Source organism: Cherax quadricarinatus, unplaced genomic scaffold (genome assembly GCF_038502225.1).
Source record: "Cherax quadricarinatus isolate ZL_2023a unplaced genomic scaffold, ASM3850222v1 Contig138, whole genome shotgun sequence".
NCBI lineage: Eukaryota > Metazoa > Arthropoda > Malacostraca > Decapoda > Parastacidae > Cherax > Cherax quadricarinatus.
This window is the reverse complement of record NW_027195164.1, coordinates 57501-70812: the sequence shown is the minus strand read 5'-3', so window position 1 is coordinate 70812 and position 13312 is coordinate 57501. Positions and strand designations below refer to the sequence as shown.

The 13312-nt window shown below is 44.5% G+C and overlaps 1 protein-coding gene across 1 annotated transcript in view; it reads right to left on the bottom strand.

Moving 5' to 3' along the window:
- LOC128701026 (uncharacterized) overlaps positions 1–13312 on the bottom strand; it is a 193142-nt gene that overhangs the window by 163580 nt on the left and 16250 nt on the right. Inside the window, exon 2 of the mRNA XM_070080081.1 lies at positions 1505–1651. Within this exon, the coding sequence (XP_069936182.1) occupies positions 1505–1510 (6 nt within the window). The 5' untranslated portion in view covers positions 1511–1651. The remainder of the gene's footprint in view (positions 1–1504; positions 1652–13312) is intronic.

The window sequence follows — 13312 nt, the reverse complement described above, 5'->3', positions numbered from 1 at the left end:
CATGAGTGAATGGGACGGGCTATCTCCCTCTCAGTCCACGCGGAGACCTACACCAGGCAGTAACAGGCAGGCTGGGCCCTTCCCTTACCACAGTCTGACAATATATAGCGTTACCATCCACAAGTGTGTTTATCATCAACCATCATATCTTCTTTCGAACCCCCACGACACGGTGGCATAATCTAGAGTTGGTGTAGAGAGCTGTGGCATAATCTAGAGTTGATGTAGAGAACGGTGGCATAATCTAGAGTTTGTGGAGAGAGCTGTGGCATAAACTAGAATTGGTGTAGAGAGCTCTGGCATATTCTAGAATTGGTGAAGAGAGCAGTATCATAAACTAGAGTAGGTGTAAAAGTTGTGGCATAATCTAGAATTGGTGTAGAGAGTGATGACATAACCTAGAGATGGTGTAGAGATCGGTGGCATAATCTAGAGTTGGAGTATAGAGCTGTTGCATAATATAGAGTCGGTGTAGAGACCGGTGGCATAATCTAGAGTTGGTGGAGGGAGCTGTGGCATAATCTGGAGTTGGTGTTGAGAGAGGTATCATAAACTAGAGTTTGTGTAGAAGCTGTGGCATAATCTAGAATTGGTGTAGAGAGCATTGGCATAATCTAGAGTTGTTGAAAAGTGTGGTGGCATAAACTAGAGTTGGTTTAGAAGCTGTGGCATAATCTAGAATTGGTGTAGAGAGCGGTGGCATAATCTAGAGTTGGTGTAGAGAGTGGTGGCATAATCTAGATTTGGTGTAGAGAGCGGTGGCGTAATCTAGAGTTGGTGTAGATAGCTGTGGAGTAATCTAGAGTTGGTGTAGAGAGCTGTGGCGTAATCTAGAGTTTGTGTAGAGAGTGGTGGCATAATCTAGAGTTGGTGTAGAGAGCTCTGACATTGTCTATAGTTGGTGAAGAGAGCGGTGGCATAATCTAGAGTTGGTGTAAAGAGCTATGCCATAATCTAGAGTTGGTGTATAGAGCGGTGGAATAACCTAGAGTTGGTGTAGAGAGCTGTGGCATAAACTAGAGTTGGTGAAGAGAACTGTGGCATAATCTAGAGTTGGTGTAGAGAGCGGTAGCATAATCCAGAGTTGGTGTAGAGAGCTGCAGCATAATCTAGAGTTGGTGACTGTGGTACTATTTCCCAGTGTTCCCTGGTATGTGTCTGTTAAGCTAGAGTACTTCCTGGTATTATTTTCACGTGTTCCTTGGTATGTGTCTGTTAAGCTCGAGTACTTCCTGGTTCAATTTTCACGTATTCTCTGGCATGTGCCTGTTAACCTACAGTATTTCCTGGTGTTATTTCCCACATGCAATATTCTTCAACACTGCAACAAAATTAATGAGGAAACACAAATGAAAGTAACTTCAAATAAACCAGGTTATGCAAACTAATTATTTTTGACAATAGCCTAACAAATAAATGATTAATTTAATCTATGTTCAGAGGTGAAGTCCCAAGACACAGCTAGATGAAAACACCACACTGAGTACACAAGATTTGTCCTTACCATCATTAATGTCCTGTGAGTGGTATTTGAATTTCTTCAGTGGTCAACAGCAGGACAGGAGTGATGTCGCCTGTTGTTGGGGTCAAATAGTAAAATGACGGGGTGTTGCCTGTGGCTGATTGTCAGTGGAACTGGACGTGATGTTGACTGTGTAAAAAAAATATTTTAATTATACTGAAGTATTAATCCTTTCACACTCACCCTACCTGGAGTTCATTACCTTTGTAAATTGTGAATTCATTACCTCTGTAACTTGCTCAGCTATCAAAACTTTGGAGTCCAGTCCCTGGACCAATTATGTACCTCTGTAATCTTTTGACTACCGCCCACAGGATGGGTATGGGGTGCATAATAAACATATTAAAGTAAACTAACTAACTCACTCACAAAGACCTACGTCAATGGGATCAATATCAGACCTAGACCTAAGTCTTAATCATAGCACCCTCAAATATGCTGTGAGCAGTAAATTTTGGCCTACACATGAGAGAATGTCTGTACAGTGGGTTTGTGCAGTATAAAAACAATCCTCTCTTAGTAAGTATATGATAGGAACAGCTAATCTCTCATCTTCCGTTTGCGTTAAAATACAGGCGGGCCGCTTTATGGTGGCTTTCATATATACCCATTCTTCAATTCTTCAATTATTAGGCACTTGCTTCGCTATTCTGGCAATTTTTATGCATGAAGTATTCAGCAGCTGGGCGTCCACGTGCCATTTTCTTCATTCTGTCTGGAAACTTTACAAGTTTCAAACGTTTTAATGTTATTATGTATATTTTACAAACTATTCTTATGTTAATTACAATAAAATCTAATGGTAGTTGTGATAATATGATAAGTCATAAGCCTCTAGTTTAAGTGCCAAGTTATGTCTATGTCAAAAACCTGACATAAACTAGGTTTAGCTCGTTAAACATTCAGTACAATTGTGAACTCTATAAAGAAAGTATTGAAGAACAATGAACGTGCTACGCCAATAAACATTAAGACTACAAAAAAATGACAACCTTATTGCTGACATGGAAAACCTTTTACTTGTATAGAATGAAGATGAAACCAGTCACAACATACCTTTAAGACAAGCCATTTTCTAGGCCAAGGCCCTAAGTCTCTTTAATTCTATGATGGCTGAGAGTGTGGAAGCTGATGAAGATGAAGTTTAAACTTGCAGAAGCTGGTTTCACAGGTTTTATTAAGGAAAGAAGCCAACAAAGGTATATCAAAGGTAACATCACAAGATCAAGTGCAAGGTGAAGCAGCTGGCAAGCTTCGCCAGCAACAACAAGTCTTCAAGAACCTTGAACATCACAACACACACTCCTGCACTAACATTCGTCTCTCGACCTCCGTGGTGAGAGGACGCTTTCTGAGCTTGCCTTCGCTGGCCCCTGGTGGCAGGTGGTGAATCACAGTAATCAAAAATGGCGGACAGACACAGACGTCGTGTAAATACGGTCTGTGTGGAGCTGGTCCGTGGTACACTTAACAGTTCATTGATGCAGGTGATTCTCCCTACTATCATCCGTGAAGTGTATGGAATACCAAATGAAGAGCTGTATGGCGTGGCAGTAATTGGAGTAACGAGAATCTTCATCAAATTCGTAAATGCTGGTTTCTACTCAAGAATCATTGACACAAATCAAGAGAAGAGGATGGCCGTGAAACTGCAGTGGAGGTATGCCCTCATGATGTATCCAGCTATGTGACATGGGTTAAAATAAGGAATGTTCCCTTTGAAGCCATGGAGTAAGATGTGGTGGCGGTCTTCCGTAGATATGGAAAGATACACACAGCAGAATTGGGAGTGTGGAAGGATGGGCCTTATGTGGGGCTGCCAGAAGGATCATTCACACTGAAAATGACATTACGAGAACCGATACCTTCGTATGTTCTACTGGAAAAATTCGGAACACAGGTCTATGTATATTATGCGGGACAAAGAAAGACATGCAGGCTGTGCGGGTCATTTGACCATATGGCGGCCCAATGCCATAGGAATACAGGACGGAGGGAACAGATGCCCGGTGGCCCGGTGGCCCAGTGGCCTGGTGGCTAAAGCTCCCGCTTCACACACGGAGGGCCCGGGTTCGATTCCCGACGGGTGGAAACATTTTGACGCGTTTCCTTACACCTGTTGTCCTGTTCACCTAGCAGCAAATAGGTACCTGGGTGTTAGTCGACTGGTGTGGGTCGCATCCTGGGGGACAAGATTGAGGACCCCAATGGAAATAAGTTAGACAGTCCTCGATGACGCACTGACTTTCTTGGGTTATCCTGGGTGGCTAACCCTCTGAGGTTAAAAATCCGAACGAAATCTTATCTTAACACCAGTAGATCAGCAGCTGGGTCCAGTGGCGCCGGAGACTGGTGCGGACGAAAGACAGACATCGGGAAGTTGGAGTGAGGAAGTAGACAGAGCAGAGACGGAGATGGAGGCATGTGCAACGTTACCGGTAGGGACGGAGCCAGAACAGACGACGACGGTGAGGAATGATGGCAAGTGTGTATTGCAAAAGGATGGATTGCTGGATGAGGTCTTAAACACCTTTCTGAGTAAGGTGGAGGGCAGTCTGGATGATGTGCAGAGTGGACGAACGTTGGAGATAACAACTGATGCTTTGGTGCATGAGGAGACCTTGTGTAATGAGGGCAAGGTGCACACGGTTGTGGCTGAGGTGCATAGAGATGGCATGGAAGATGAAGCCACGTGAGGAGATGGAGGTTCATGCAAGAGAACGGCTGGGACGTCGGAAATGAACGACGTCTTAACTCCCGGGCAGAGACCCGGGAAGAAGTCTTGGAAGATTGAGTTGGACCTCCCGGAGAGTGGGGGTAACGGTAATTAGGTGATGAAAAACTCAAAGGACACGGGGGGGGGTTGGGGGTTTGGTCAAGCAGTGTGCCAAACGTGGATCTAGAAAGCAGCCTAGTCTAGCAGGCAACCTTCCAAGGCGGAGGGGAAAGCCGCCTTTACTGTAATAATTCAAGGTTGTAAGGATTAATGTAAATGGCCTGAGGGCTGAGGTAAAGAGTGTGGGTGGAATGGTTCCTGAGGAGATTTGATACAGATGGTAGTTTCATACAAGAGCACAATTACAAGGTTGGTCGTGAATTGTTTTTCAAGGGATATAAGTTGTATGTGAGTGGATCTTTGAGGTTAAAAGGTGGAGTGGTTGTGGCTGTAAAAGAGACCAGTCCCTTACGTATTTTAGGGTGGGAAGAGGGGGGGGAGGGTGGTGAGGGTGGAGGGAGTGTGGGGCGAGACTAGGGTTTGTTTTACAGAGATTTATATGCCTACGGATGGCACAGTAAGAGTTAAGGAGAATTTTGTGAGAGATTTTTTGATGTTCTATTTAAGGGGATTACCTTTAGTCGTCAGTAGTAACCTGGAACCTAACCTGTTGTGTAAGTGGAGTCAGTAGTAACCTGGAACCTAACCTGTTGTGTAAGTGGAGTCAGTAGTAACCTGGAACCTAACCTGTTGTGTAAGTGGAGTCAGTAGTAACCTGGAACCTAACCTGTTGTGTAAGTGGAGTTGTGTAAGTGGAGTCAGTAGTAACCTGGAACCTAACCTGTTGTGTAAGTGGAGTCAGTAGTAACCTGGAACCTAACCTGTTGTGTAAGTGGAGTCAGTAGTAATCTGGAACCTAACCTGTTGTGTAAGTGGAGTCAATAGTAGTAACCTGTTGTGTAAGTGGAGTCAGTAGTAACCTGGAACCTAACCTGTTGTGTAAGTGGAGTCAGTAGTAGTCAGTAGTAACCTGGAACCTAACCTGTTGTGTAAGTGGAGTCAGTAGTAACCTGGAACCTAACCTGTTGTGTAAGTGGAGTCAGTAGTAACCTGGAACCTAACCTGTTGTGTAAGTGGAGTCAGTAGTAACCTGGAACCTAACCTGTTGTGTAAGTGGAGTCAGTAGTAACCTGGAACCTAACCTGTTGTGTAAGTGGAGTCAGTAGTAACCTGGAACCTAACCTGTTGTGTAAGTGGAGTCAGTAGTAACCTGGAACCTAACCTGTTGTGTAAGTGGAGTCAGTAGTAACCTGGAACCTAACCTGTTGTGTAAGTGGAGTCAGTAGTAACCTGGAACCTAACCTGTTGTGTAAGTGGAGTCAGTAGTAACCTGGAACCTAACCTGTTGTGTAAGTGGAGTCAGTAGTAACCTGGAACCTAACCTGTTGTGTAAGTGGAGTCAGTAGTAACCTGGAACCTAACCTGTTGTGTAAGTGGAGTCAGTAGTAACCTGGAACCTAACCTGTTGTGTAAGTGGAGTCAGTAGTAACCTGGAACCTAACCTGTTGTGTAAGTGGAGTCAGTAGTAACCTGGAACCTAACCTGTTGTGTAAGTGGAGTCAGTAGTAAACCTAACTTGTTGTGTAAGTGGAGTCAGTAGTAACCTGGAACCTAACCTGTTGTGTAAGTGGAGTCAGTAGTAACCTGGAACCTAACCTGTTGTGTAAGTGGAGTCAGTAGTAACCTGGAACCTAACCTGTTGTGTAAGTGGAGTCAGTAGTAACCTGGAACCTAACCTGTTGTGTAAGTGGAGTCAGTAGTAACCTGGAACCTAACCTGTTGTGTAAGTGGAGTCAGTAGTAACCTGGAACCTAACCTGTTGTGTAAGTGGAGTCAGTAGTAACCTGGAACCTAACCTGTTGTGTAAGTGGAGTCAGTAGTAACCTGGAACCTAACCTGTTGTGTAAGTGGAGTCAGTAGTAACCTGGAACCTAACCTGTTGTGTAAGTGGAGTCAGTAGTAACCTGGAACCTAACCTGTTGTGTAAGTGGAGTCAGTAGTAACCTGGAACCTAACCTGTTGTGTAAGTGGAGTCAGTAGTAACCTGGAACCTAACCTGTTGTGTAAGTGGAGTCAGTAGTAACCTGGAACCTAACCTGTTGTGTAAGTGGAGTCAGTAGTAACCTGGAACCTAACCTGTTGTGTAAGTGGAGTCAGTAGTAACCTGGAACCTAACCTGTTGTGTAAGTGGAGTCAGTAGTAACCTGGAACCTAACCTGTTGTGTAAGTGGAGTCAGTAGTAACCTGGAACCTAACCTGTTGTGTAAGTGGAGTCAGTAGTAACCTGGAACCTAACCTGTTGTGTAAGTGGAGTCAGTAGTAACCTGGAACCTAACCTGTTGTGTAAGTGGAGTCAGTAGTAACCTGGAACCTAACCTGTTGTGTAAGTGGAGTCAGTAGTAACCTGGAACCTAACCTGTTGTGTAAGTGGAGTCAGTAGTAACCTGGAACCTAACCTGTTGTGTAAGTGGAGTCAGTAGTAACCTGGAACCTAACCTGTTGTGTAAGTGGAGTCAGTAGTAACCTGGAACCTAACCTGTTGTGTAAGTGGAGTCAGTAGTAACCTGGAACCTAACCTGTTGTGTAAGTGGAGTCAGTAGTAACCTGGAACCTAACCTGTTGTGTAAGTGGAGTCAGTAGTAACCTGGAACCTAACCTGTTGTGTAAGTGGAGTCAGTAGTAACCTGGAACCTAACCTGTTGTGTAAGTGGAGTCAGTAGTAACCTGGAACCTAACCTGTTGTGTAAGTGGAGTCAGTAGTAACCTGGAACCTAACCTGTTGTGTAAGTGGAGTCAGTAGTAAACCTAACTTGTTGTGTAAGTGGAGTCAGTAGTAACCTGGAACCTAACCTGTTGTGTAAGTGGAGTCAGTAGTAACCTGGAACCTAACCTGTTGTGTAAGTGGAGTCAGTAGTAACCTGGAACCTAACCTGTTGTGTAAGTGGAGTCAGTAGTAACATGGAACCTAACCTGTTGTGTAAGTCAGTAGTAACCTGGAACCTAACCTGTTGTGTAAGTGGAGTCAGTAGTAACCTGGAACCTAACCTGTTGTGTAAGTGGAGTCAGTAGTAACCTGGAACCTAACCTGTTGTGTAAGTGGAGTCAGTAGTAACCTGGAACCTAACCTGTTGTGTAAGTGGAGTCAGTAGTAACCTGGAACCTAACCTGTTGTGTAAGTGCAGTCAGTAGTAACCTGGAACCTAACCTGTTGTGTAAGTGGAGTCAGTAGTAACCTGGAACCTAACCTGTTGTGTAAGTGGAGTCAGTAGTAACCTGGAACCTAACCTGTTGTGTAAGTGGAGTCAGTAGTAACCTGGAACCTAACCTGTTGTGTAAGTGGAGTCAGTAGTAACCTGGAACCTAACCTGTTGTGTAAGTGGAGTCAGTAGTAACCTGGTTGTGTAACCTGTTGTGTAAGTGGAGTCAGTAGTAACCTGGAACCTAACCTGTTGTGTAAGTGGAGTCAGTAGTAACCTGGAACCTAACCTGTTGTGTAAGTGGAGTCAGTAGTAACCTGGAACCTAACCTGTTGTGTAAGTGGAGTCAGTAGTAACCTGGAACCTAACCTGTTGTGTAAGTGGAGTCAGTAGTAACCTGGAACCTAACCTGTTGTGTAAGTGGAGTCAGTAGTAACCTGGAACCTAACCTGTTGTGTAAGTGGAGTCAGTAGTAACCTGGAACCTAACCTGTTGTGTAAGTGGAGTCAGTAGTAACCTGGAACCTAACCTGTTGTGTAAGTGGAGTCAGTAGTAACCTGGAACCTAACCTGTTGTGTAAGTGGAGTCAGTAGTAACCTGGAACCTAACCTGTCCTGGAACCTAACCTGTTGTGTAAGTGGAGTCAGTAGTAACCTAACCTGTTGTGTAAGTGGAGTCCTGGAACCTAACCTGTTGTGTAAGTGGAGTCAGTAGTAACCTGGAACCTAACCTGTTGTGTAAGTGGAGTCAGTAGTAACCTAACCTGTTGTGTAAGTGGAGTCAGTAGTAACCTGGAACCTAACCTGTTGTGTAAGTGGAGTCAGTAGTAACCTGGAACCTAACCTGTTGTGTAAGTGGAGTCAGTAGTAACCTGGAACCTAACCTGTTGTGTAAGTGGAGTCAGTAGTAACCTGGAACCTAACCTGTTGTGTAAGTGGAGTCAGTAGTAACCTGGAACCTAACCTGTTGTGTAAGTGGAGTCAGTAGTAACCTGGAACCTAACCTGTTGTGTAAGTGGAGTCAGTAGTAACCTGGAACCTAACCTGTTGTGTAAGTGGAGTCAGTAGTAACCTGGAACCTAACCTGTTGTGTAAGTGGAGTCAGTAGTAACCTGGAACCTAACCTGTTGTGTAAGTGGAGTCAGTAGTAACCTGGAACCTAACCTGTTGTGTAAGTGGAGTCAGTAGTAACCTGGAACCTAACCTGTTGTGTAAGTGGAGTCAGTAGTAACCTGGAACCTAACCTGTTGTGTAAGTGGAGTCAGTAGTAACCTGGAACCTAACCTGTTGTGTAAGTGGAGTCAGTAGTAACCTGGAACCTAACCTGTTGTGTAAGTGGAGTCAGTAGTAACCTGGAACCTAACCTGTTGTGTAAGTGGAGTCAGTAGTAACCTGGAACCTAACCTGTTGTGTAAGTGGAGTCAGTAGTAACCTGGAACCTAACCTGTTGTGTAAGTGGAGTCAGTAGTAACCTGGAACCTAACCTGTTGTGTAAGTGGAGTCAGTAGTAACCTGGAACCTAACCTGTTGTGTAAGTGGAGTCAGTAGTAACCTGGAACCTAACCTGTTGTGTAAGTGGAGTCAGTAGTAACCTGGAACCTAACCTGTTGTGTAAGTGGAGTCAGTAGTAACCTGGAACCTAACCTGTTGTGTAAGTGGAGTCAGTAGTAACCTGGAACCTAACCTGTTGTGTAAGTGGAGTCAGTAGTAACCTGTAACCTAACCTGTTGTGTAAGTGGAGTCAGTAGTAACCTGGAACCTAACCTGTTGTGTAAGTGGAGTCAGTAGTAACCTGGAACCTAACTAGTCACCGGGAACCTAACCTGTTGTGTAAGTGGAGTCAGTAGTAACCTGGAACCTAACCTGTTGTGTAAGTGGAGTCAGTAGTAACCTGGAACCTAACCTGTTGTGTAAGTGGAGTCAGTAGTAACCTGGAACCTAACCTGTTGTGTAAGTGGAGTCAGTAGTAACCTGGAACCTAACCTGTTGTGTAAGTGGAGTCAGTAGTAACCTGGAACCTAACCTGTTGTGTAAGTGGAGTCAGTAGTAACCTGGAACCTAACCTGTTGTGTAAGTGGAGTCAGTAGTAACCTGGAACCTAACCTGTTGTGTAAGTGGAGTCAGTAGTAACCTGGAACCTAACCTGTTGTGTAAGTGGAGTCAGTAGTAACCTGGAACCTAACCTGTTGTGTAAGTGGAGTCAGTAGTAACCTGGAACCTAACCTGTTGTGTAAGTGGAGTCAGTAGTAACCTGGAACCTAACCTGTTGTGTAAGTGGAGTCAGTAGTAACCTGGAACCTAACCTGTTGTGTAAGTGGAGTCAGTAGTAACCTGGAACCTAACCTGTTGTGTAAGTGGAGTCAGTAGTAACCTGGAACCTAACCTGTTGTGTAAGTGGAGTCAGTAGTAACCTGGAACCTAACCTGTTGTGTAAGTGGAGTCAGTAGTAACCTGGAACCTAACCTGTTGTGTAAGTGGAGTCAGTAGTAACCTGTTGTGTAACCTGGAACCTAACCTGTTGTGTAAGTGGAGTCAGTAGTAACCTGGAACCTAACCTGTTGTGTAAGTGGAGTCAGTAGTAACCTGGAACCTAACCTGTTGTGTAAGTGGAGTCAGTAGTAACCTGGAACCTAACCTGTTGTGTAAGTGGAGTCAGTAGTAACCTGGAACCTAACCTGTTGTGTAAGTGGAGTCAGTAGTAACCTGGAACCTAACCTGTTGTGTAAGTGGAGTCAGTAGTAACCTGGAACCTAACCTGTTGTGTAAGTGGAGTCAGTAGTAACCTGGAACCTAACCTGTTGTGTAAGTGGAGTCAGTAGTAACCTGGAACCTAACCTGTTGTGTAAGTGGAGTCAGTAGTAACCTGGAACCTAACCTGTTGTGTAAGTGGAGTCAGTAGTAACCTGGAACCTAACCTGTTGTGTAAGTGGAGTCAGTAGTAACCTGGAACCTAACCTGTTGTGTAAGTGGAGTCAGTAGTAACCTGGAACCTAAAGTGGAGTCAGTAGTAACCTGGAACCTAACCTGTTGTGTAAGTGGAGTCAGTAGTAACCTGGAACTAACCTGTTGTGTAAGTGGAGTCAGTAGTAACCTGGAACCTAACCTGTTGTGTAAGTGGAGTCAGTAGTAACCTGGAACCTAACCTGTTGTGTAAGTGGAGTCAGTAGTAAACTGGAACCTAACCTGTTGTGTAAGTGGAGTCAGTAGTAACCTGGAACCTAACCTGTTGTGTAAGTGGAGTGAGTAGTAAACCTGGAACAGTAGTAACTAACCTGTTGTGTAAGTGGAGTCAGTAGTAACCTGGAACCTAACCTGTTGTGTAAGTGGAGTCAGTAGTAAACTGGAACCTAACCTGTTGTGTAAGTGGAGTCAGTAGTAACCTGGAACCTAACCTGTTGTGTAAGTGGAGTCAGTAGTAACCTGGAACCTAACCTGTTGTGTAAGTGGAGTCAGTAGTAACCTGGAACCTAACCTGTTGTGTAAGTGGAGTCAGTAGTAACCTGGAACCTAACCTGTTGTGTAAGTGGAGTCAGTAGTAACCTGGAACCTAACCTGTTGTGTAAGTGGAGACAGTAGTAACCTGGAACCTAACCTGTTGTGTAAGTGGAGTCAGTAGTAACCTGGAACCTAACCTGTTGTGTAAGTGGAGTCAGTAGTAACCTGGAACCTAACCTGTTGTGTAAGTGGAGTCAGTAGTAACCTGGAACCTAACCTGTTGTGTAAGTGGAGTCAGTAGTAACCTGGAACCTAACCTGTTGTGTAAGTGGAGTCAGTAGTAAACCTAACCTGTTGTGTAAGTGGAGTCAGTAGTAACCTGGAACCTGTTGTGTAAGTGGAGTCAGTAGTAACCTGGAACCTAACCTGTTGTGTAAGTGGAGTCAGTAGTAACCTGGAACCTAACCTGTTGTGTAAGTGGAGTCAGTAGTAAACCTAACCTGTTGTGTAAGTGGAGTCCTAGTAACCTGGAACCTAACCTGTTGTGTAAGTGGAGTCAGTAGTAACCTGGAACCTAACCTGTTGTGTAAGTGGAGTCAGTAGTAACCTGGAACCTAACCTGTTGTGTAAGTGGAATCAGTAGTAACCTGGAACCCAACCTGTTGTGTAAGTGGAGTCAGTAGTAACCTGGAACCTAACCTGTTGTGTAAGTGGAGTCAGTAGTGGAACCTAACCTAACCTGTTGTGTAAGTGGAGTCAGTAGTAACCTGGAACCTAACCTGTTGTGTAAGTGGAGTCAGTAGTAACCTGGAACCTAACCTGTTGTGTAAGTGGAGTCAGTAGTAACCTGGAACCTAACCTGTTGTGTAAGTGGAGTCAGTAGTAACCTGGAACCTAACCTGTTGTGTAAGTGGAGTCAGTAGTAACCTGGAACCTAACCTGTTGTGTAAGTGGAGTCAGTAGTAACCTGGAACCTAACCTGTTGTGTAAGTGGAGTCAGTAGTAACCTGGAACCTAACCTGTTGTGTAAGTGGAGTCAGTAGTAACCTGGAACCTAACCTGTTGTGTAAGTGGAGTCAGTAGTAACCTGGAACCTAACCTGTTGTGTAAGTGGAGTCCTAGTACCTGGAACCTAACCTGTTGTGTAAGTGGAGTCAGTAGTAACCTGGAACCTAACCAGTAGTAACCTGGAACCTAACCTGTTGTGTAAGTGGAGTCAGTAGTAACCTGGAACCTAACCTGTTGTGTAAGTGGAGTCAGTAGTAACCTGGAACCTAACCTGTTGTGTAAGTGGAGTCAGTAGTAACCTGGAACCTAACCTGTTGTGTAAGTGGAGTCAGTAGTAACCTGTAACCTAACCTGTTGTGTAAGTGGAGTCAGTAGTAACCTGGAACCTAACCTGTTGTGTAAGTGGAGTCAGTACTAACCTGGAACCTAACCTGTTGTGTAAGTGGAGTCAGTAGTAACCTAACCTGTTGTGTAAGTGGAGTCCTGGAACCTAACATGTTGTGTAAGTGGAGTCAGTAGTAACCTGGAACCTAACCTGTTGTGTAAGTGGAGTCAGTAGTAACCTGGAACCTAACCTGTTGTGTAAGTGGAGTCAGTAGTAACCTGGAACCTAACCTGTTGTGTAAGTGGAGTCAGTAGTAACCTGGAACCTAACCTGTTGTGTAAGTGGAGTCAGTAGTAACCTGGAACTTAACCTGTTGTGTAAGTGGAGTCAGTAGTAACCTGGAACCTAACCTGTTGTGTAAGTGGAGTCAGTAGTAACCTGGAACCTAACCTGTTGTGTAAGTGGAGTCAGTAGTAACCTGGAACCTAACCTGTTGTGTAAGTGGAGTCAGTAGTAACCTGGAACCTAACCTGTTGTGTAAGTGGAGTCAGTAGTAACCTGGAACCTAACCTGTTGTGTAAGTGGAGTCAGTAGTAACCTGGAACCTAACCTGTTGTGTAAGTGGAGTCAGTAGTAACCTGGAACCTAACCTGTTGTGTAAGTGGAGTCAGTAGTAACCTGGAACCTAACCTGTTGTGTAAGTGGAGTCAGTAGTAACCTGGAACCTAACCTGTTGTGTAAGTGGAGTCAGTAGTAACCTGTAACCTAACCTGTTGTGTAAGTGGAGTCAGTAGTAACCTGGAACCTAACCTGTTGTGTAAGTGGAGTCAGTAGTAACCTGGAACCTAACCTGTTGTGTAAGTGGAGTCAGTAGTAACCTGGAACCTAACCTGTTGTGTAAGTGGAGTCAGTAGTAACCTGGAACCTAACCTGTTGTGTAAGTGGAGTCAGTAGTAACCTGGAACCTAACCTGTTGTGTAAGTGGAGTCAGTAGTAACCTGGAACCTAACCTGTTGTGTAAGTGGAGTCAGTAGTAACCTGGAACCTAAC